Source organism: Crocodylus siamensis, chromosome 2 (genome assembly GCF_052110815.1).
Source record: "Crocodylus siamensis isolate JL-2025a chromosome 2, ASM5211081v1, whole genome shotgun sequence".
NCBI classification, from domain to species: Eukaryota; Metazoa; Chordata; order Crocodylia; family Crocodylidae; genus Crocodylus; species Crocodylus siamensis.
The window spans coordinates 176,378,075-176,398,501 of record NC_143396.1 but is presented as its reverse complement, the minus strand read 5'-3'; the positions used below and the strand labels follow the sequence as shown (position 1 = coordinate 176,398,501).

The 20,427-nt window shown below is 45.7% G+C and overlaps 1 protein-coding gene across 1 annotated transcript in view; it reads right to left on the bottom strand.

Annotated features, from left to right (window-relative positions):
* EPS8L2 (EPS8 signaling adaptor L2) overlaps nucleotides 1-20,427 on the bottom strand; it is a 118,611-nt gene that overhangs the window by 7,715 nt on the left and 90,469 nt on the right. The window contains exons 12-18 of the mRNA XM_090032401.1: nucleotides 18,790-18,864; nucleotides 16,870-17,018; nucleotides 16,444-16,570; nucleotides 15,201-15,316; nucleotides 4,998-5,109; nucleotides 3,497-3,616; nucleotides 532-673 (exon numbers count right to left, since the gene is read on the bottom strand). Of these exons, the coding sequence (XP_089888527.1) occupies nucleotides 532-673; nucleotides 3,497-3,616; nucleotides 4,998-5,109; nucleotides 15,201-15,316; nucleotides 16,444-16,570; nucleotides 16,870-17,018; nucleotides 18,790-18,864 (841 nt within the window). The remainder of the gene's footprint in view (nucleotides 1-531; nucleotides 674-3,496; nucleotides 3,617-4,997; nucleotides 5,110-15,200; nucleotides 15,317-16,443; nucleotides 16,571-16,869; nucleotides 17,019-18,789; nucleotides 18,865-20,427) is intronic.

Here is a 20,427-nt window from a genome sequence, read left to right as displayed (position 1 = left end):
TCTGCCATACTGTGGGCCTGTCCCTGATATGCCTCCCTATGGCTGTTTTTATGGTATCCTACCTAGAGCAGCATTTGTATGTGGGGCCTCAGAAGGCAATTTTATGATTGTCTTCTGAAGTGAGTGTGCCAGGGCAACTGGAATTATACAGTTCATGCCTGCTGCTCCAGCCCTTTTACATGCTATTAGGCAGACAGACTAAGATTAAGAAACCTCCCTCTCTCATGGGTTTATTTGGCATATTAATCCCTTGCCTGCAGATCTAGATGCATAGCTACAGGCAAGCATAAACAGTGACTGACTGATAGAAACAGTAGATGGATCACTCATTTTACAGGATTAAGAAATAGATGGAGAAATGTGTTAACGCTGAATGTGAATAAAGGAAAGGAAATACAAAAGAAAGCTTCTTAATTAAATCCAATTCCAGAATTACAATGTTGAGTTATTTGGACTGTGTAATGCACTATATAAGGTCAAATGTTCCTGTAGACAGTAACTTTTTTGAGCAGTAAGAACCTAGGCACATACGTTCTTTGGCATCTGTAGAAGAGTTCCGGGCTAACATTTCACTTCCCCACTTATCACCAGCATAGCTGACAGGTAGCTTGTGAGTAGGACTGGAGGGCCCAATTCCTCTTGGGCTCAAGTCGCCTTTGTACTTTGGATTAGACTAAAAAACAGAAAAGAAAAGATATTAAGTAATATATTTTTGTCACCATCATTCCTCATCCATCAGTAGCAAAAAACAGTGAGCCAGGTCCTCAGCTGTTTGTTGTACATTGCCAAGCTCAGCTGAAGTCACTGTATAATTAGGTGGAACTGTACATGACAACTTTCTATATAATTCTGTGTTTTATACTAGCAAGGTAAATAAAATCAAAGAACTCCAGAAGAAGGGATGCATGCATTCACCTATCTTCATCAGTAATGTAACTAAGGTGGGGGGTGCTAGAGCAGCAGCACTGGGCATGAACCTGGGGTCAGGGGGCAGGGTGGGGAGGAAGCAGAAGAATAACAGCTACTGCCCTCACCCACACAATCGCACCAGCAGCACAGCAGCAGCTGAAAGTCGCTGCTGCCCCGGGTGTCCTGCTGCCTTGTTATGCCTCTGTCCTTGATTGACAACTTGTTGTAACAGGTTGCTCAATAGTCCCCCCTTGCGTTGCCACTTAAGAACGAACTAAGAGAGACTAGATACCAGTAGTGCTCAACCTCCAACCTGTAGGTTGAATCCTTCCCATGGGGCTATGTCATCTGGCTTCTGGTTCTCCACAGGTCCAGAAATTTGGAAGCAGGGGTGCTGTGTCAGCATTAATTGCTGTGGCCCTGGAAGCTAGGGCAAATAATGCTGCCACCACTCCCCCACTGCCAAATTTCCAGACCTGAGGGGAGCCCTGCAGGCTGGATGAAACGGTCCTGCATGTTGGATTGTGCCAGAGCATGGGATTAGGCTGTGGCTGAATCCAGTATGCAGGACTGGCCGGTGCACTGAATCCCATTTGCAGACTGACCTCACATACTAACTCCATGCTGAATCTACTCTGTGGATCAATCCTGCCTGTGGGATCTGACCTACAGACCCTCTCTATGCTCCTAATTTTAAAATCAAACTTCATTTTTTTTGTAGTTTGACTCATGATGTTTGAATGCTTGGGTTGGCAACACTGAAATTGTTCTGTCTTCCTGCTTCCATATCACATTCCACTAATTTTAGAAAAAATCTCTAATTGTTTATGGTAGCTTGGCAGGAACCTTTCATCAGTACATGAAGCTTTCAGTGGCTTGACTATGTAATTTCAGGGGAAGAAATCTTCACACTTAAACCATCACATGTCAAGCTCTAAAGCGTAAGAAATTCTGATGGCCAGCACTTCTGGGGGATGTAAAAGATAGACACAATTTGGGAATTTTGGATTACTTGCTGTTCAGTAGCTCACCTATTATTTCTGTTATCTTATTTCCACCTGACCTTCTTGTTTATTTCATACACCTGGTATGTCTTTGGGGTCACAGACTGTCATTTTGCTATGTATTTATATGCCACCTACCAAGGTGGAGCCCTGAATTGGTTGCCCTTTAATTATTGCTGCAATCAAATGGTGAATCATCATCATTAGTAATAACAGAAAGCATAGCAGATGACAATGAGGGAATCTTGCCAGAAGATGATGTTAACTTGGGGTTAGACACTAGGGAGCTGGACAGCTTGGTAGTTTTTCCAGCTCTGCCTTGCTGTGTGACCTTTTAGGCTGCAGACCTGTAGTAGATGCTGACATATAAGTGCTTAGGTTTGCTGCTCCAGAGTGCTGTTCATTCCCGAGATTACTCACAGCAGTAAAGTGAAGCACTCGCAGAACTATTTGAAGAACTGCTGCCTTATTGTTAGAAAAGCTAAACACCCAAGCTCCACTTCAACTCAATGGGAGCTGCTGGTACTTAGAACTCCTTGAACATTCAGAGCCCTTAATCTTTCTCCTCCTTTCTCCTGTATAACAGTAACAGGCAAGGGATGATTATGACCCCACTCACTGCAGGATTACAAGTCTGTCTCTGTAAATTATTTTTGAGATCCTTGAAAGAAGCACTAAAGTTATGCAAAATGTTTGTAAATTAGTGGAGGGGGAGCTACTTTATCCAGGAACAACACACGAGGTCCAATTTTCTATTGCCTCACATTTACACAGTGAAAAGTGGGCATCAAACACTTGCATGGCAGAGCAGTGGTGTTTTATACATACTCTACATTGTTGCTATGAACTGTGTGCTCTCAAGTATACCAATGACTCAGGCCCACAATCTTTTATTGGGCAAGCAGTACTGCTGGTAGGATTTTCCTGAAGGTGGAGGGCATGTATTTGGAAAAACAAAGGAACAAGAAGGTTTTACATAAAGGAGAAAAACTCTGTATCAGGCTAGAAGCTAGTCTTCTAGCAACTGGGTGTGGTGGAGCTGCGTTTCTAACAAGTGCCCAGAAGCTGTTTTGAGAGCTGTCTGAACTTTCCAAGCCCAGATATGGGCCTTTATTGTGGAACTCAGGCTGTCATCCACTTTGACATCAAAACAGGTGGGGACAGTCGTTTACACCTGCACCTTGAATGGCAATTAACTCCTATTAGCCTCAGTTCTTCATAGGTACCTAGGGTGAGACCATGAGTGAGACCTCTGTAGGATTCCAGAATAAAAGGGATTTTTTTTGAAGGGCAGGAGGGTATATTTAGTTCTGTTTTAGCCTCAGTTTCATCATCACATCACCTACACTAGCCTTGTGAGATGTCTAAGTTGTTAAAGCCCTAGTTTATAGTGCTCAGGTGAGACCCCTTCATCCTGTCACAGTGCGATAAAGTTGTGAGAGGAAGAAAGTTTATGCAGCTGGGAAAAGTTGCCTTACTTATCACGTCTACAGGGTAGGTAGGTTGATTTGTTTCTGGTGATGCCTGAAGGCGGTTCTCAGAGACCAGTTACATACCACAGCTGATTACCAGTCAAACATCACCTGATTAGAGAGGTCTTCCATATCTTCCAGTTTCACCACATCCAGGATGTTATATGGGACATAGCCAGCCTGCCCACTGCGGTTTAGCAACCTCCACCACTGCTTGTCATCTTCCAAGACCTGTGAGAGCAAAAGTAATTTAGCCCCTAAGTATGTACAAGGTAATGAAATCTCTTGTTCTCGCATGAAAGAAAACATGCTGTGCTGTGGTATCCCATAGAAAAATGCAGTAGAGACAAGAAAACTGCAACGGAGTCATAGGGTGTCAAATACAAATGCAACATTGACAAATCTTCCCTGAAGAGGGTCAACAAAATGTTTGTGGAATACTGGCTTATTGGGGAGCAACTCCTAGTGAAAAATGCATCAACCTGTGGCCTTAGGAACTCCTGCCAGTTCCTGTTTAATTTGCCTGTTGATTTTTAAGCCTGTCGTCAGTGACAAAGCTCATAGTGCCCTGTAATTCCTTTTGCATAAAAAAAAAAGAGGCTGTTCAAAATGAATCCTGTCAGTTGAACAAAAGCTACCTGCAGGATTTTCATACAACTTGTTTACAACCCATCCATTACTTAAACAGGATGCAGGAAAGATGGTGTTTTGTTATCAGAGTATTTTCCACTGCACATTATTACTTGTTTCTTCTTGCATGCCTGTTCTATTTTGAGCTCTGATTTAAAAAAAAAAAAAAGTCCTGTTCTATTGGAAGAAAGCTATTCTTAACCCAAAGATTTTTGTCTGTGCATCAAATGCTTTGATGTTTATTTCTATTCAGATTTAAATATACCATATTTACCCAAATCCAAGATGACTTTGAATTTAAGATGACCCCCCAATAATTGGATTCCATATGTGGAAAATTATAAATTAATTATAATGGGGTGGATGGCAGAGGAAGGGGTGGGAGTGCAGGCTGCAGGTTTCCCTCTCCTCTGCAGTCTTCCCTGTTACTCTCCCCTCCCCTGCCAAACAAGCCAGCCCAGCCTAGGGTAGGCGGCACCTTGGCTCTGCCTTCAGCCCTGAGCCAGACTGTTTACACACTCCATTTCTGTTATCACAATATTTATGCAAATGTGTAAGTATTTTACATCTCTATTTAATAGAAGCCTTTTTTTTAATGGACACTGGCTGTTGCAGTGTGAAAAGCTAATGCTAAAATCAAGTCTGTGTTACATTTCAGGGGAAAATAGTCTCTCAACAGATTATTACAGGGAAGTCTGAAGCAATAAAAATAAAACTCAGTTTGTCATTAAAAAGCATAGCATGGTGACTTGGTTTCCTTAATCCTTGCTGCTATGTTAAAACAACATAGCCATCTAATCTCAAGGACGCTTGGATCCTGAAAAAAAATCCTACTCTTACTCAGACTTAAAGCTTTCTCTTCAAAGGAAATATTGTGCTGTCATTCAGAACTCTTAGGTGAAAATTATTTGGTGTTTGCCAAATGATATATCTTTTTCTCCTTTCCAAGATAGAGGATTGGCTCCCAAGTTTGCTTATTTACCTCCAGGATTTCATCCTTCATCACAGAGAGTTCATTGGCATTTCGAGCAGTGAAATCATAGCGGATTTTGGCATATCTCTTTGGTGCAGCCATCCCCTGTGCCTCAAAATTCCTTTAAAAGAAAAGAAATAGTTTATAATTTGGGTTCCTATGATAGCCAGGGTGCTGGAGAAAGTGGTATTTATAATGATTATGTTAATGTGCAAGGTTTAAAAGGCCTCTGGCAGACATTACTCACATAAAATGCTTGACAAAAGTATCATGTGACAAATCATAACATGCCAGATGTTAACAAGCTTATTCCAGGTTAATAATCACCGATCAGCCTTAAAGAAGTTGCTTGCTGAACAGCATAGTTCCACCATAGTTTTAATGTGTAACCAGTTGCCATGTTACTATTTTTTTACTCAACACTTTCATATAATGTGCAACAAACGTAATGTCTGCCAGGAGCCAGAGATGTCAGGTTTTCAGTGATACAGTGGCCCTAGACCCCAAATTTATGCTCAGTTCTGATCCTGAGTTGTACAGGATTGAATGCATTTTAGTAAAACATCCTGCAGAAAGGCAGTGGAGGCTCTCCAGTCAATGATCAGTGTCATGCTTTGGGCACGGTGAGACTGATGCCATGAAAAGTATATAAAAAAAGGCAGTGTTAGTCTTCACTTAGCAGCTTCATAATGAAGTGAGGATTGAGGAAAAGATTAGGAGAGAAAAATAAAAATGCAAATAAAAAAATGTTAATTTACTGTACTTGACATAGAATTAGGAGTAGCCAGCAAGTTAGAATGTGCCAGCAGTTTATAGCAACAGCTTGAGTAGACCAGATAAGCCTGATATTCCAGCAGACTGGCTCATGAAGAACAACTGTATATACTTGTATAAAATAGGTGTGAAACACTAGCACTCTTCCCAACATGCCAAAGCAATGGAAAAATGGGCTACATGAGAAGGCTGAGAGGGAACCTGATGGCTGTCTATAAACTTACCAGGAGGGGACCAGTGGGGAATGGGAGAGAGACCCTGTTCCCCCGAGCACCTCCCGGAGTAACAAGGAATAACGACCATAAGTTGACTGAGAGTAGGTTCAGGTTAGATATCAGGGTGACTAGGATCTGGAACCAACTTCCAGTGGGAGTGCTGCTGGATCCTACCTTAGGGGTCTTTAAGAGGAGGCTAGATAATTACCTAGCAGGGCTCATATAAGCCCAGTATTCTCTCCTGCCCAGGACAAGGGGTCAGATTTGATGATCTACTTAAGTCGGTTCCGACCCTACATCTATGAATCTATGTTCTGAGGAAGGGAAAGTCATGTGTCAAAAAGTAGCATAAATAAATTGAACTAACTGAGAATTTTCTGCTTTTTTTTTTTTTAAATCAGGAAATGAGGAGTCATCAAAACCAGAAATGTTTTTATGAGAAAAAGGTAAGTTCTGATGAATTTGCTTGCTTCAAAATATTTTGAGAAGTTTGGATTTGTTGAAACATTTCATTTTGGCACTTCCAAGGCAAAGAATTCTGGACATCAATTTTGAAATACATTTTAAACTGGAAAAAAAAATTAAGGGGAGGGAGGGAGAAAGGAAGGAATTGAAATCTGTTTTACATATTTTATTTTTTGGTTTCTGAAGATTGTCTAGACTTCAAGCTGTTATCCCCATTCAGAGTGGATTTATTTTCCATTGGCATCTCAAGCAGTTTCTTATCAATTCATATAAAGTAATGGTTTGAATTAGGGACATAATTTTTCTATGGACCTTCTTGCTCATGACTTATGACCAGCATGGCTGTGACAGAGCAGAAAACTTCCACCTGTCAGCAAGAATAGAAATAGCAGGATGGAGTTTCATCTAAGGAAGTAACACTGCTTGCCACCAAACTGGATGCAACTCTATGAATAAGAGGTAGAACAAAGGGGAATGTGGCTCAGCTTTGCTAGTGGGATCTGGCAGAGGAGGAAATTGACAGATATTTTCTTTCCCTGCAGGGTTGTACGACCAAGGAGGATGCACCTCATGATGAGCCCTCCACTGCTAAGTGGCAGATGGTCACCTCCCATGCCAGGGCTGCTCAAAACACGGCAGCACCAGTTCCTCCAGTCCGGCTGGAGGACAGGTACGAAGCCCTGACAGCCCAGGAGGAGGAGGAAGGAGAGGACGAAACTGGGGAGGAGGCAACTCCACGCTCATCGCGTCCCATGCAAGCTGAAGGAGGCAAGAAGGCCAGGAGGAAGAAGCATCGCGTGATCGTCATTGGTGACTCCATCCTGAGAGGTACAGAGGGCCCCATCTGTCGTCGGGACCCCTCGGCACATGCGGTATACTGCCTACCTGGAGCGAGGATTCAGGACGTGAAGGGGATGCTCCGAACCGTAATCCAGCCCACCGATTATTACCCCATGGTCCTAGTCTATGTGGGCACTAATGATGCGGCCAGGAGGAGCCCTGATCGCCTGATGGAGGACTACCATGCTCTGGGGTGCGTGCTGAAGGAGATGGGTGCACAGGTGGTTTTCTCTTCTATCCTGCCAGTGAGTGGACGAGGCAGACGGCATGAAACGTGCATCGCGGAGACCAACTGGCGGCTGCAGGAATGGTGCTTCGAAGAGGGCTTTGGCTTCCTCAGCCATGACCGGCACATCACGATGAGAGACATGCTGGGATGGGATGGGCTCCACCTTTCCCCTAAAGGTAAGCATGTGTTCTCTTCTAGGTTGGCGGACCTCCTCCAGTGGGCTTTAAACTAGGCTCGTCGGGGGAAGGGGAAGATGAGGGCAGAGGAAACATCAGCCTGCCAGACCAAACAGCACCCACAACTACAGCCCAGCCCAGACCAATGAGTGAAGCGAATAAACAGGTAAGAGATAGGGGCCAGGGTAACGCTGGGACTAGGGGGTCAGTACACACATCCACAGGAGGCCTCAAATGTCTCTACACAAACGCTCGTAGCGTGGGAAACAAGCTTGGTGAACAAGTTAAGGGGCTGTGACTTGGATGACTGCACAGTCCGGTGGGTGGAGAATTGGCTGGAGGGTCGCACCCAGAGAGTCGTGGTGGATGGGTCGGTTTTGACCTGGAGGGGTGTGGGCAGTGGGGTCCCGCAGGGCTCGGTCCTTGGACCGATACTCTTTAATGTCTTCATCAGCGACTTGGATGAGGGAGTGAAATGTACTCTGTCCAAGTTTGCAGATGACACTAAGCTATGGGGCGAAGTGGACACGCCGGAGGGCAGGGAGCAGCTGCAAGCAGACCTGGACAGGTTAGACAAGTGGGCAGAAAACAACAGAATGCAGTTCAACAAGGAGAAATGCAAAGTGCTGCATCTAGGGAGGAAAAATGTCCAGCACACCTACAGCCTAGGAAATGACCTGCTGGGTGGCACGGAAGTGGAAAGGGATCTTGGAGTCCTAGTGGACTCCAAGATGAACATGAGTCGGCAGTGTGATGAAACCATCAGAAAAGCCAATGGCACTTTATCGTGCATCAGCAGATGCATGACAAATAGGTCCAAGGAGGCGATACTTCCCCTCTATCGGGCACTGGTCAGACCGCAGCTGGAGTACTGCGTGCAATTCTGGGCGCCGCACTTCACGAAGGATGCGGATAATCTGGAGAGGGTCCAGAGAAGGGCCACTCGTATGGTTAAGGGCCTGCAGGCCAAGCCCTACGAGGAGAGACTAGAGGAACTGGACCTTTTCAGCCTCTGCAAGAGAAGGTTGAGAGGCGACCTGGTGGCTGCCTATAAGTTCATCAGGGGGGCACAGAAGGGAATTGGTGAGTATTTATTCACCAAGGCCCCCCCGGGGGTTACAAGAAATAATGGCCACAAGCTAGAAGAGAGCAGATTTAGATTGGCTATTAGGAGGAACTTCTTCACAGTTCGAGTGGCCAAGGTCTGGAATGGGCTCCCAAAAGGGAGGTGGTGCGCTCTCCTACCCTGGGGGTCTTCAAGCGAAGGCTAGATGTGTATCTAGCTGGGGTAATGTAGGCCCAGCACTCTTTCCTGCTTATGCAGGGGGTCGGACTCGATGATCTATTGAGGTCCCTTCCGACCCTAGCATCTATGAGTCTATGAATCTATGAATCAGCCAGGTATGAACGCTCACGTAGGTTCTTGGCCAGAGTGCAGGACCTCCATCTAACCCAGGAGGTGCACAGCCCCACCACGGGGGACGCCTTGTTAGACCTAGTGCTGGCCACAGGTGATGACCTGGTGAGGGGGCTGCGGGTGCTTGACCACCTGGGCAACAGCGATCATCGCCTGCTGGAACTCACCATCCAGGGCAAGGTGGCAAAGGCATGCAGTAAGGCAGCGGCCCTAGATTTTAGGAGGGTAAACTTCAATGAGCTAAGGAGGATAGTTGGAGAAGCGCTGAGGTCCCGGAGGGGAGGGGAGCCAGATGTCCAAAGAGAGTGGTCGCTCCTTAAGGAGATGATCCTCCAAGCCCAAAGGAAGGTAATCCCAACGAGGATCAAAGGGAGCAGGAGAGCACACAAGCCTCCATGGCTCACCAAAAGCATCCGGGAATGTCCCTTGCTAAAAAGGAGGCTTACACCCAATGGAAAGAAGGGGTCATCACCAGGGAGGACTATTCTGTAGTTGCTCGGAGGTGTAGGGGGGTAGTTAGGAAGGCCAAGGCAGAGATGGAACTGGGACTAGCTTCCCAGTTTAAGGACAATAAGAAGTCCTTTTTTAAATATGTAGGGGGTAAAAAGATGGTCCCAGGTAATGTGGGGCCCTTGCAGAACGCGATGGGAAACTTGGTTGTCACACCAGATGGCAAAGCTAACATGTTTAATGATTTCTTTGCCTCTGTCTTCCTAAGTAGGGACCAGAACAGCCACCTCCCTGCTGGGCCCCCCTCGGGCCCCGGGGGAGGCACACCTGGGCCATGGGTTAGCGAGGATTTAGTTAGGGAGCTTCTGGAGGGGTTGGATGTATTCAAGTCAGCTGGTCCGGATGATCTCCACCCTAGATTTCATAGACATTAGGGCTGGAAGGGACGTTGGGAGATCATTGAGTCCAGCCCCCTGCCCAAAGGGCAGGAAGTCAGCTGGGGTCATAGGATCCCAGCAAGATAAGCATCCAATTTACTCTTGAAGGTGTTCAATGTAGGTGCTTGAACCACCTCCGCTGGCAGGCTGTTCCAGACCTTGGGGGCTCGGACAGTAAAGAAATTCTTCCTTATGTCCAGCCTGAAACGGTCTTGCAGGAGTTTGTGACCGTTCGACCTCGTCATCCCTTGGGGCGCTCTGGTGAACAGATGTTCCCCCAGATCCTGGTGGTCACCCCTGATAAACTTATAGGTGGCCATCAGATCACCCCTGAGCCTGCGCTTTTCCAGGCTAAAGAGTCCCATGGCTCTCAGCCTGTCATTGTAAGATCTGTTTTCCTGACCTCTGATCATGCGCGTGGCTCTCCTCTGGACTCTCTCAAGCTTCTCCACATCCTTTTTGAATTGTGGAGCCCAAAACTGGACGCAGTACTCCAGCTGCGGCCTCACCAAGGCCGAGTACAAGGGGAGAATGACGTCCCGGGATTTGCTCAAGAAGCATCTATGGATGCAAACCAGCGTTTGGTCTAAAGGAACTGGCCGAGGTCATTGCAAGTCCCCTGGCACGGCTTTATGAGGACTCGTGGTGCTCTGGTGAGGTACCGGAGGACTGGAAGAGGGCCAATGTGGTTCCCATCTTCAAAAAGGGCAGAAAGGAGGACCCGGGAAACTATAGGCTGGTTAGTCTTACCTCGATCCTAGGCAAGCTGTTCGAGAAAATTATGCTGGCACACATCCAGGAGGGGCCAGCAGGAGACTGCATGCTTAGGGGCAACCAACATGGGTTCATCAGTGGCAGGTCCTGTCAGACCAACCTGGTGGCCTTTTACTATCAGACCACCAGATCATTAGATGCAGGGGTAGCAGTGGACATAGTCTAACTGGACTTCCGAAAGGCTTTTGACACTGTCTCTCACCCCGTTCTCATTAAGAAACTGGGGGGCTGTGGTGTAGACAACCACACAGTCAAATGGGTTGCCAGCTGGCTGGTGGGCCACACCCAGAGGGTGGTAGTGGATGGGTCCTTCTCAACCTGGAAGGACGTGGGCAGTGGGGCTCCGCAGCGCTCAGTCCTCGGGCCTGCACTGTTCAACATCTTCATCAGTGATTTGGACGAGGGGGTAAAAAGCACTCTGTTCAAATTTGCTGATGACACTAAGATGTGGGGGGACGTGGGCACACTGGAAGGATGCAGTGGGCTACAATCAGATCTAGACAGGTTACAAGGGTGGGCGGATGAGAATAGGATGGGTTTCAACACAGACAAGTGCAAGGTGATGCACCTTGGCAGGAACAACCGGCACCATACCTACAGGTTGGGGAACTCCCCTCTTGTCAGCACGGAGGCAGAAAAGGATCTGGGGGTCATCGTTGACTCCAAGATGAACATGGGCCAGCAGTGTGGGGAGGCAGTCAGGAAGGCCAACCGCACCTTGGCATGCATCCACAGATGCATCTCAAGCAGGTCCAAAGAGGTGATCCTCCCCCTCTATGCGGCACTGGTCAGGCTGCAGCTAGAGTACTGCGTCCAGTTCTGGGCATCGCACTTCAAGAGGGATGTGGACGGCATGGAGAGGGTCCAGAGGAGGGCCACTCGTATGATCAGGGAGAACAGGGCAGGCCCTATGAGGAGAGGCTACGGGACCTGAACCTGTTCAGCCTCCACAAGAGAAGGCTGAGGGGGGATCTAGTGGCCTGTTATAAACTAGTCAGGGGGGATCAGCAGGCATTGGGGGAGTCACTGTTCCCCCGAGCACCGCCAGGAGTGACCAGGAATAACGGTCACAAGCTGGCAGAGGGTAGATTCAGGCTAGATATCAGGAGGCGCTACTTCCCGGTCAGGGTACCTAGGATCTGCAACCAACTTCCAAGAGAAGTGGTGCAGGCTCCTACCCTGGGGGTGTTTAAGAGGAGGTTAGATGAACATCTTGCTAGGGTTGTTTGACCCCAGTACTCTTTCCTGCCATGGCAGGGGGTCGGACTAGATGATCTGTTCAGGTCCCTTCCGACCCTAGAAACTATGACTGTTACTTCAGCATTGTGGTGTCAGATTTCTGCTCCCTTTAAGATATGTACACCATGCCTGTTATTTTGAGGAAAGGATTATTACTGGGCACAAGGTAAGGTTCATTTTCCTCACATTCCTAACTTACAATTGCCTTATTGCCTGCATGTTCTTCCAGAAACACATCTTGTGTGGTTCTTTTTCTCCCTGTCATGTGGTTATCAAGGATCCTTCTAGCAGGTTATTTAAAAAAAAAAAAATCAACGAAAAGCTGAGGGGCTTGCTTTGAGTATACAAAGATTACTTTTAACACAGATTGATCTGTGTCATGTTTTATTTGAGCAATAGCCCTCAAAAAGCCAGCTCTGAGGTTGGCCTATAGTCTTCCTGGTTTGGGGGAATTTATGTTCTAGGCAATAAACTGTTACAGTCATGTGCACTACATAAGGAGCAAGTGTGTGTCAACTAGAGTTGGAATAAACTGACACATAACGAACAGGAAAGGGCGAGTAATTTTTCCCACCAAGTGCCGCGAAGGCAAGATAAGGAAGGAATATCTGAGTTCTTTTTCTGTAGTGGGCCAGCAGGCAAAGTGAGTCAGGAGCAGCAGGGCTTGGACTGGTGAAGCTGGACACAGTGGGAGGTTCTCTGGCCACCACTGTCAAGGTCTAGTTTAAGTTAGAAACTTTTTCTGGTTATAATGTTATCAGCTTGGGACTTCTTTGTGACACTGTCAAATAGTCAAAAGCACAAGGGTAGACAGTTACGTCAGCATAAAAAGGGCTTTTTCTAATACCGCTAGGAACCCAGCAAAGCATTTTTTGTCTAGCATCTGCTTAGTCCATCCAAGGAGGGGGCTGCTAATATAAGTATTGCCACGTTAACAAGACTTTTCTTTTATAGGCCTGGCCCAAATCTGACCTTGATTCAGGAAAGCACTTAAGGACCTGTTCAAATTTAGGCATGGGCCTGGGTGTGATGGACTTCAGTGGAAATTTGCTGAAGTACTTTTCATACTCGAGGCCAGTAGCATAATAAGTGGGGCAGCAATTGGGGTACCAGGCTTGGGTGCCCATATAGAAAGGACACCAGAATGGCAGCTACCCCCTACATGTAGCCTGCCCTCCTGCTGCTGTCTAGGGCACAAAACCCCAGTAGTTATGCCTCTACTTGAGGCCTTATGGGCACCTACACATGTGATGGACCTCTGCTTTGACACATGCTAAATAGCACAAGTTGTAGCAGACTTGATTAATTGAGTCTGCTGAAGTGTGCTAATTAGCGTGCTCCAGCAGCCTCAGTCATATGCATTCAGCATCCCTGCATTTCAAAATGGTGGTGGAGGTGTTTTAACTAAAAATCGTTGAACGAGCTTTAGTTGAAGCACCCCCATCACCATTTTGAAATGTAGGATGCTGAATACACATGATGCTGTGAGTGCTTTAGAGTGGCTCTGAGAGCCGCTCTAATTAAAGTGCCTCCTCCCCACCCCAAAGCATGTGTATAGACATGCTATATGACTCTAAACTATGTCATGCCAAGACCAAAAGGTGCATAAAACAGATGGAAGTAGAGAAATAGAAGGACAGTGACATGGAAAAACAGTGAAACTTATTTGCAAGCAACTTTACTGTTAAAGGAACTAAAATTTTAGAGACATAGAGCATGGAGTTTTTTCTGAGAGATCCCTGTTAGATTTTATCAAGTCACTGTGACAGCAATGAAATATACTGAAGAATAAAGATAATGTATTTGTGCACTTATAATTGGTAATTCACATCTCCCTTTCCTGAAACCAAATGGCCTCTCCCCTATAAAGCAGATCATTTCCCACCCTGTCTAAAGATGGTTGAATGTTCAAACCAAGAGTGTTGTGCTTTTCAGTCTATCTAGAGGACATAGAATTCCCAATCAACTCAAAACTCAAGCTAATCAACATGTTGGTAGTGTGTTGATTATGTACCATCATCTACTCTAGGATGCAAGGCAAACATTTGTGGCTTATTGTTGACTGTTCAAACTAACAAATGTGAATGCATTGGTTGACAGGCAGTCAATTAACATGGATTTAAAAAATAATCCCTAATGTAGATATTTTCTGATTTTACCTGGGCCAAATCCAAATGGAATTTGTGAGATGTAATCAAGACCAGAATTTGTGACTGATTATTTTAAATGGCTTGTATTTTGTAGTATGCATATGCCCCAATGAGGCACTGATATTCACTTCTTGTTGTGAAGACTGGTGATTTGGTGGGGGGCATAATTTCCTCACCTTGCTGAGGTGAATTGGCTTGGGGAGCGTAAGGATGAAATCACACTGTTGGATACTGCAGTTACCATTGTGCAAGTCTTTTGGTGCAAGACTCCTGCCTGAGTAGGAGTCATCTTTATGCATGAAAGCAGGTAATTATGGCCTGATTTGGCTGTGCTGTCTGGAGATAGCTTTTCACCAGACTGGTTTCATAGAGCAGCAGAAAGAAGATTTAAATCGTGAAAAGTAGTTTTACTACTTAACGTGTACTCTGCCTTCACAAGTGTTCTACTTTGTAGATGTGGGTTCAAAAGGTAGGGGATGAATGGAAAGGAACAAACTAATTTCTATAGCAGTATAGTTGTTTCAGGGGAGGAAGCTTCTCTAATCAGCCGGGCAGTACATCTGATGAGCTCCAGGCAGTCAGATAAGCAGTACCCTTTGGCATAACAAAATATAGCCCACAGCTGCATGGTTTATTCTTCTCTTGGCAACCAACCCATTGTGAATTAGGTGAGTTAGGAACTACCCAGACACAAATGATCCAGGTTCTACTGTGCATGCCAACTCCCTAATACTAGTCTGATGGCCTGATATTCAGAGGCAGGAAAATATGAACTGACTGATAAAAGTCAGCTAAGATTTCTGCCTCTCAAGAAGGAAACCACTTGACTATAACCTGTTTCATCTTATATTTGTTAATTATAATGCCCTGGAGGCAGATAGTACTTCTTGACTGATATGTGACTTCTAGACAAAAAGCTCGAATTAATGACAGCCAAAAAGGCACAGAAGAGTCTAGTATCTCAGTAGTAGTAGTACTGCATTAGACTGGTATCTAGAAGATCAGGACTCTATTGCGCTATGTGCATGGGTGGCTAGTAGATTTACCTATTTACATGTTGAGTAACACCCTGTTTAAAGGCATCCACAGCTTGCGTTGCATCAGCTGACTGGCGATGCTTGAGCGAGGAGTTACGATAGGGGTATCCATTAGCTGATGATAGCTGGAAAGGTAAAATGGAATCATAGCGTTACTACGGTCTCCCTATCAGAGACTGGAGACAACAATAACAACAACAGAGGGTTTCTAGATCCTTTAAATCAAGATTGGACAAGTTAAGAGATGGTCAAGATGGACCTATTATGTCTGACTTACATCACAAAGAGGAGTAATTCCTTTAATTTAAGGAATTTCTGGGTGATACGCTATTGCTTGTTATACACAATTTGAGACTAGATGATTGTAATGGTCCGTTTTGGCTTTCAGAACCATGAATCTGCAATTTTGTCTTTCTACAAATCATTTCAATCTGCAAGAACAAAATCTGCTCTCTATCAACCCACTTCCTATATTTCAGACCCCACCCAAAACCTCACCATAGTTCAGTTATGGCAACCCAGATTTAGGATAGTGGGGGTAGCATCATCATCCTTGTATTATGCATGGATTCCTGACCCTCACCAGGACAAGTTTAGTTTCTGTAGGCAGTTGGGGTTCTGGATTTAAATCCTTGTTACTGATGTGCTCATTTGTTACAGTTAAGATGACAACTCTAGCTAGTGCCTCTTACTTTTGGGAAAAGCTATGACTAACATGATCCCCCTGTCTGCAGGCGGGCTGTCCAGCCATGAAGGGTACTCCCGTCTCACCCACAGGGCCCTACATGGCTGCACTAAGCAAGCCTGGATAACAGCACCCAAGACTGGTGTGTGACTTATGCCTCTGCTCTGTAAAGTGTCTTAGGGTATAAGATGTAGTACGTGCAGCAGAGATTTAGGAACTTGGGTTCTAATCTTCGCCAGGCCAATGACTTTTGTGTCTGATCTCTTGCTCGCCAGTTTAACACTGGTGTAACTCTACTGAATGTGGTGGCATTTCAATGTGTGCCAAACTGGAGACACAAACTCAGTGTCACCCATAATAGGTCAAAGAAATCTCATGGTCTGAACCAGCCCTGCTGAAAAATGGTAAGGAACTTGTTGCTACCCTGGCACTTGTAGGTGAGGTAAGCTTTGAAGTACAGGGCCAGCATTTATAAATGTTTGTGTATCTCCGTATGTTTCAGCAAAGGTTTAACTTCTCTAAGGAGGTTAGTAGCGAAAAAAGATGGATGGGGGGCACAAGATTTACCTCTTCTTGTAGGTGTCCAATGTCTATTTCCCAAGGGGCTCCACGAAAGATTTCCACAGGGGGCTCCCATCCGTTGCGGAACTTCGGGATGTAGCTTGGGACATTGGCTTCTCGAGGCCATTCCGCCCTGGGAACACAGGAATAGAAAAAGGATGCCTGCAGCAAGACCCACAAGTTAATGTCTTCCAGTGTCCAAGCCACCAGCCCCTGCAGCTGGTGAGATCATTTACAGCAGTGCCAGATGGGGGTGAAATACTACCGCTTTGCTCTGAACTGGTGCCAATGATTGTAAAAGGTGGCTGGCAAGAGGGTGTCAGGCCCTTCCTTCCCTTATTTATTCCCTGGCCTATTCAGTAGGGCCATTAAACAGAAACACCCCTATGCCTTGTTTGGGAATCTGCAGAGTCACCCCAGACTTGCGCTCACCTGGATCTCGTCCATGTCTCTCCTAGGGACTCCCAGAGTGTCATCTCTTTTGGTGTCAGGTGTGCCTTCAGGAAATCTGTGGTGTCTTTAGCTAGAAGTGGGCTAAGGACTGACCTGGCAAGGTCAGGGCCTCCACAGGTATTGACAATCTATGTGACCCAGGAAAGAACGCCAGTTAGAGACTTTGCAGGACATGTGTCTGGAGGCCAACAAAAGTATTAAAGAAACTGAAAACGAGAATGATTCAGAGTTTGAGAGCTAGAGGCAGTGAGCACCCTCCACCTCCAAAGGAAACCACAGGGATGTAGGTGTGGTCTGCACCTCTAAAACCAGGCCACTACAGTCAGACACAGGTCAAAATTTTAAAGAGCTTGTTGGCAGCTGCAGTTCTTTGCATCTTAGACTTTGTAGAGAATAGTGCCATTTCATAGAAATATAGGAACTGCCCTCTGGGTTATTCCCCCTGGATCAGACCAGTGATCCATCTAATTTTGTATCCTGTCCTTGTCAGTGCCCAATTTATGAACTGCCCCAGGAATACAACATGAGGATCAGCTACTGTCTCTAGCTCTTTTTTTTTAAACAGGGCATCTTCTGTGCAAATATAGGGCCACATTGACCAGGTCTGCTTTCAACTTGATCCACATTTTGTTTTCACTGCTATAACCCAAAGCCATTCTCTCTACTCTTTCATGACCCTAATTTCAGGCTTGTAACCCAGCTTCCAGTAAGCTTGTGACCAGTCTGAGCACATCTATGGTCACTCGCTATGTGGGACCAATGGCTGCTCTCCTAACTTCTGTGATCCCAAATGGGGTTGTGACCCTTAGTTTGGGAATGGGTACCCTAAGTCTTTCCTAGGTTTGGTGGCATGGCTCACCTTCCAAGTGAATAGGTTGATAATCCTTGTTCAGACTTGTAATCAAACCTAAACCTAGGTGGGATGCTGCACTGTTTCAAGGTTTTGCTGTGAATGCTTTATAGAGTTCTGAGTAGCAATCTGAATCCCCATGTACTCCTGCTCCCTGTAAGCATGTAGGGTAAAATGAAGCAGATGGGTGTCTCTGAGGCAAGTTGGGCCTCACCAAGCACCTTGTTTGAGTTCAGTTCCATGTCACTTCCAGTGCTAAAAACTGGAGCCTCTACAGTAGGGTTGGGCAATTATTTCGAACAGGGGGGTCGCTTAGTGAGTTTTGGCAAGCCATCAAGGGCCACATGACATGCAGCCAGGGGCAGATAAATATTAGATTTTCTAAATTTTTAGGGGCCCCATAGGCCAGATAGAATGGCCCAGGGGGCTGCATCTGCCCGGGGGCTGCATTTTGCCCACCCCTGCTCTACAGTCTGAGCACAAAGACTCAGGCCTGTGGATGGGGAGCCATGCTAGCCAGTGGGTCCAGCAGAGACAGAACACACAACATGTGCTGAGCAGTGGACTGCATGTGCAAGTGGGGGTAGCCAGTAGTAACTCAAAGTTTGATCCCCGGTTGGACTACATGATCTCTTGAAGTCTCTTGCAGCCTTACTCCTCCATTACCCTATTGGTATTGCTTCTGCAATGATTATTATTGCCGGATCAGATCCTTCTGTGTTCCCTATACTGCTTGTAACATTTATACCCAATCCTCCACATCTACCCTGTGCTAGATTCTGGAATGTAGGGCTGGAAAGGACCTTCTGGGTCAGCCCTTACTACTACAGGCAGCCACATTATATAATCTCTTTCTTAAACCATTCAAGTTGCATCTTAGAGCTAGGGTGTTAGAGGGAAGGGGTTGCCATTGGAAGGCCATTCCAGAACTTCACTGTTCTGACAGAGCCTTCTTTTAATCAAGACCAATAATCTTCTGTTCATTTAGATCTAACCAGGCTGATTATCATATAAGCACATAAGAAAAACTCTTATATTTTGAAGGTTACCAGTTCCAGCGGCCCAAACAGGAAATGCACTAGTTCTGAAGCACTGGGGTTCTGGATGTGTTTTCTCAGCTTGGCCTGAAAAAGAGAGAAGCAGTCCAGGTTAATCAAACCAACTTTGGCTCCAGGGCTCTGCGATAGAGGCGTAACTGCTTTCTGGCATTTCTCCATGGTGGTGCTGGAGCTGAAAAACGTAAAAGCTTTTAGCTGTAATTTCAAATTAGAAGAACACAACCAAGAAAATAATTATTTCCAAGTGACTCCCCATTTCACTGGTACCCATTTAGCAATACCATAAAAGGGTCTGTTTTTCAGAAAATGTTTGGATCCCTTGTGAAATCTACCTTTTGTAAAGTATTTTGCATCAAGCACCCAGAAACATCAGTTGCCTTTGAAATCCTTGCCTATAAGTTTCTGGAGCTGGAGAGAGAGGTTTTTTCCCAAATGGCAAAATTCAAACTCCTCACAGTGCAGGCTGTGAAAAGTCCCTTTGATGTTTTCTACAGAGAGTCAACAGGTACTCAGTTGAAGAATGAGCGTCCTCTATGCCAGTGGTCTCCAAAATGGGGTGCACAAGACGATCCATTGGGGTGTAGGAAGAAAACATTAGAACTTCTATTTATGCACTGGCACCCTCACTTGGACCATATGTCAGACGGTCACGTGTCACGTACGGTATGCGAGGTATCCTGAGGGAAGAGTGGGAGTTCCACAACACAGAGGGGTTGACAGTGGTGCCCTCACTCATATATTGGGGGTGTGTGCTCAAAATTTTTTTACTAATAGGGGTGCACGATCAAAAATGTTTGGAGATTGCTGCTCTATGCTACCAGGCATGCTGTAGTCATAAGCCACTTCAATCTGTGCTGTCATTTGTGTTTTCTATTGTATTGCTGGCATTGCTGTAATGGAAAATGGCTCTCTATGAGGAAAAGCAAGGGTCTGTGACTGTATGTACTGCGTTCCTATGGTATCCTTATTTCCCTGCCTTAATTACCATGTAATGCTTGCATACAACTTCCCCCAGATAAGACATACACCTTATTTTTGGGAAGGCAGAACGAAGAAAAAGAAATGTTTCCAGAGTTATAGTTGGATAAAGCAGGAACAGAGCCTAAAACTTCAGCTGACTTGCCTTCCCTTTCTTGCTTAAGTAAAAGCTGAAATCGTAGCTGCTGCTGAAGACTGGTCTCCATAGATAGAGCTATGATTCTGAAAAAAGTTAAAGAGTCTCTGGGGATGTAAAATAAGAGGAGGGAGACCAGGAGCAGCTAGCAGATAGCAAATTTGCCATAGGAAACGTTAGTTTGATTAATGGAACATCAAGTTCATTCATCTCTCCTTCTTATTGTTAATGTCTATGGAGTGAAGAACAATGAGCCATCAAGACAATTGTGCCCCCCTCAATTGTCTGAATAGTAATGCCACTGCTACTGTGCTGTGGAGCAAGAATCAAAGCAGAGTGCTTCTAATCCAGGCATAAAAATCAGGTTCCACCTTAAACACGCACATTAATTTTGAGGAGCTAAATTTTAGGGGCAAGTTGCATGTGGTATGCAAGTATAACAGGGGGCTGTCTCTGGGCCGGTCTACCATTGGCCTGCCCACCTGTTTCTGGGCCACCGCCTGCCTCCTCGCCTG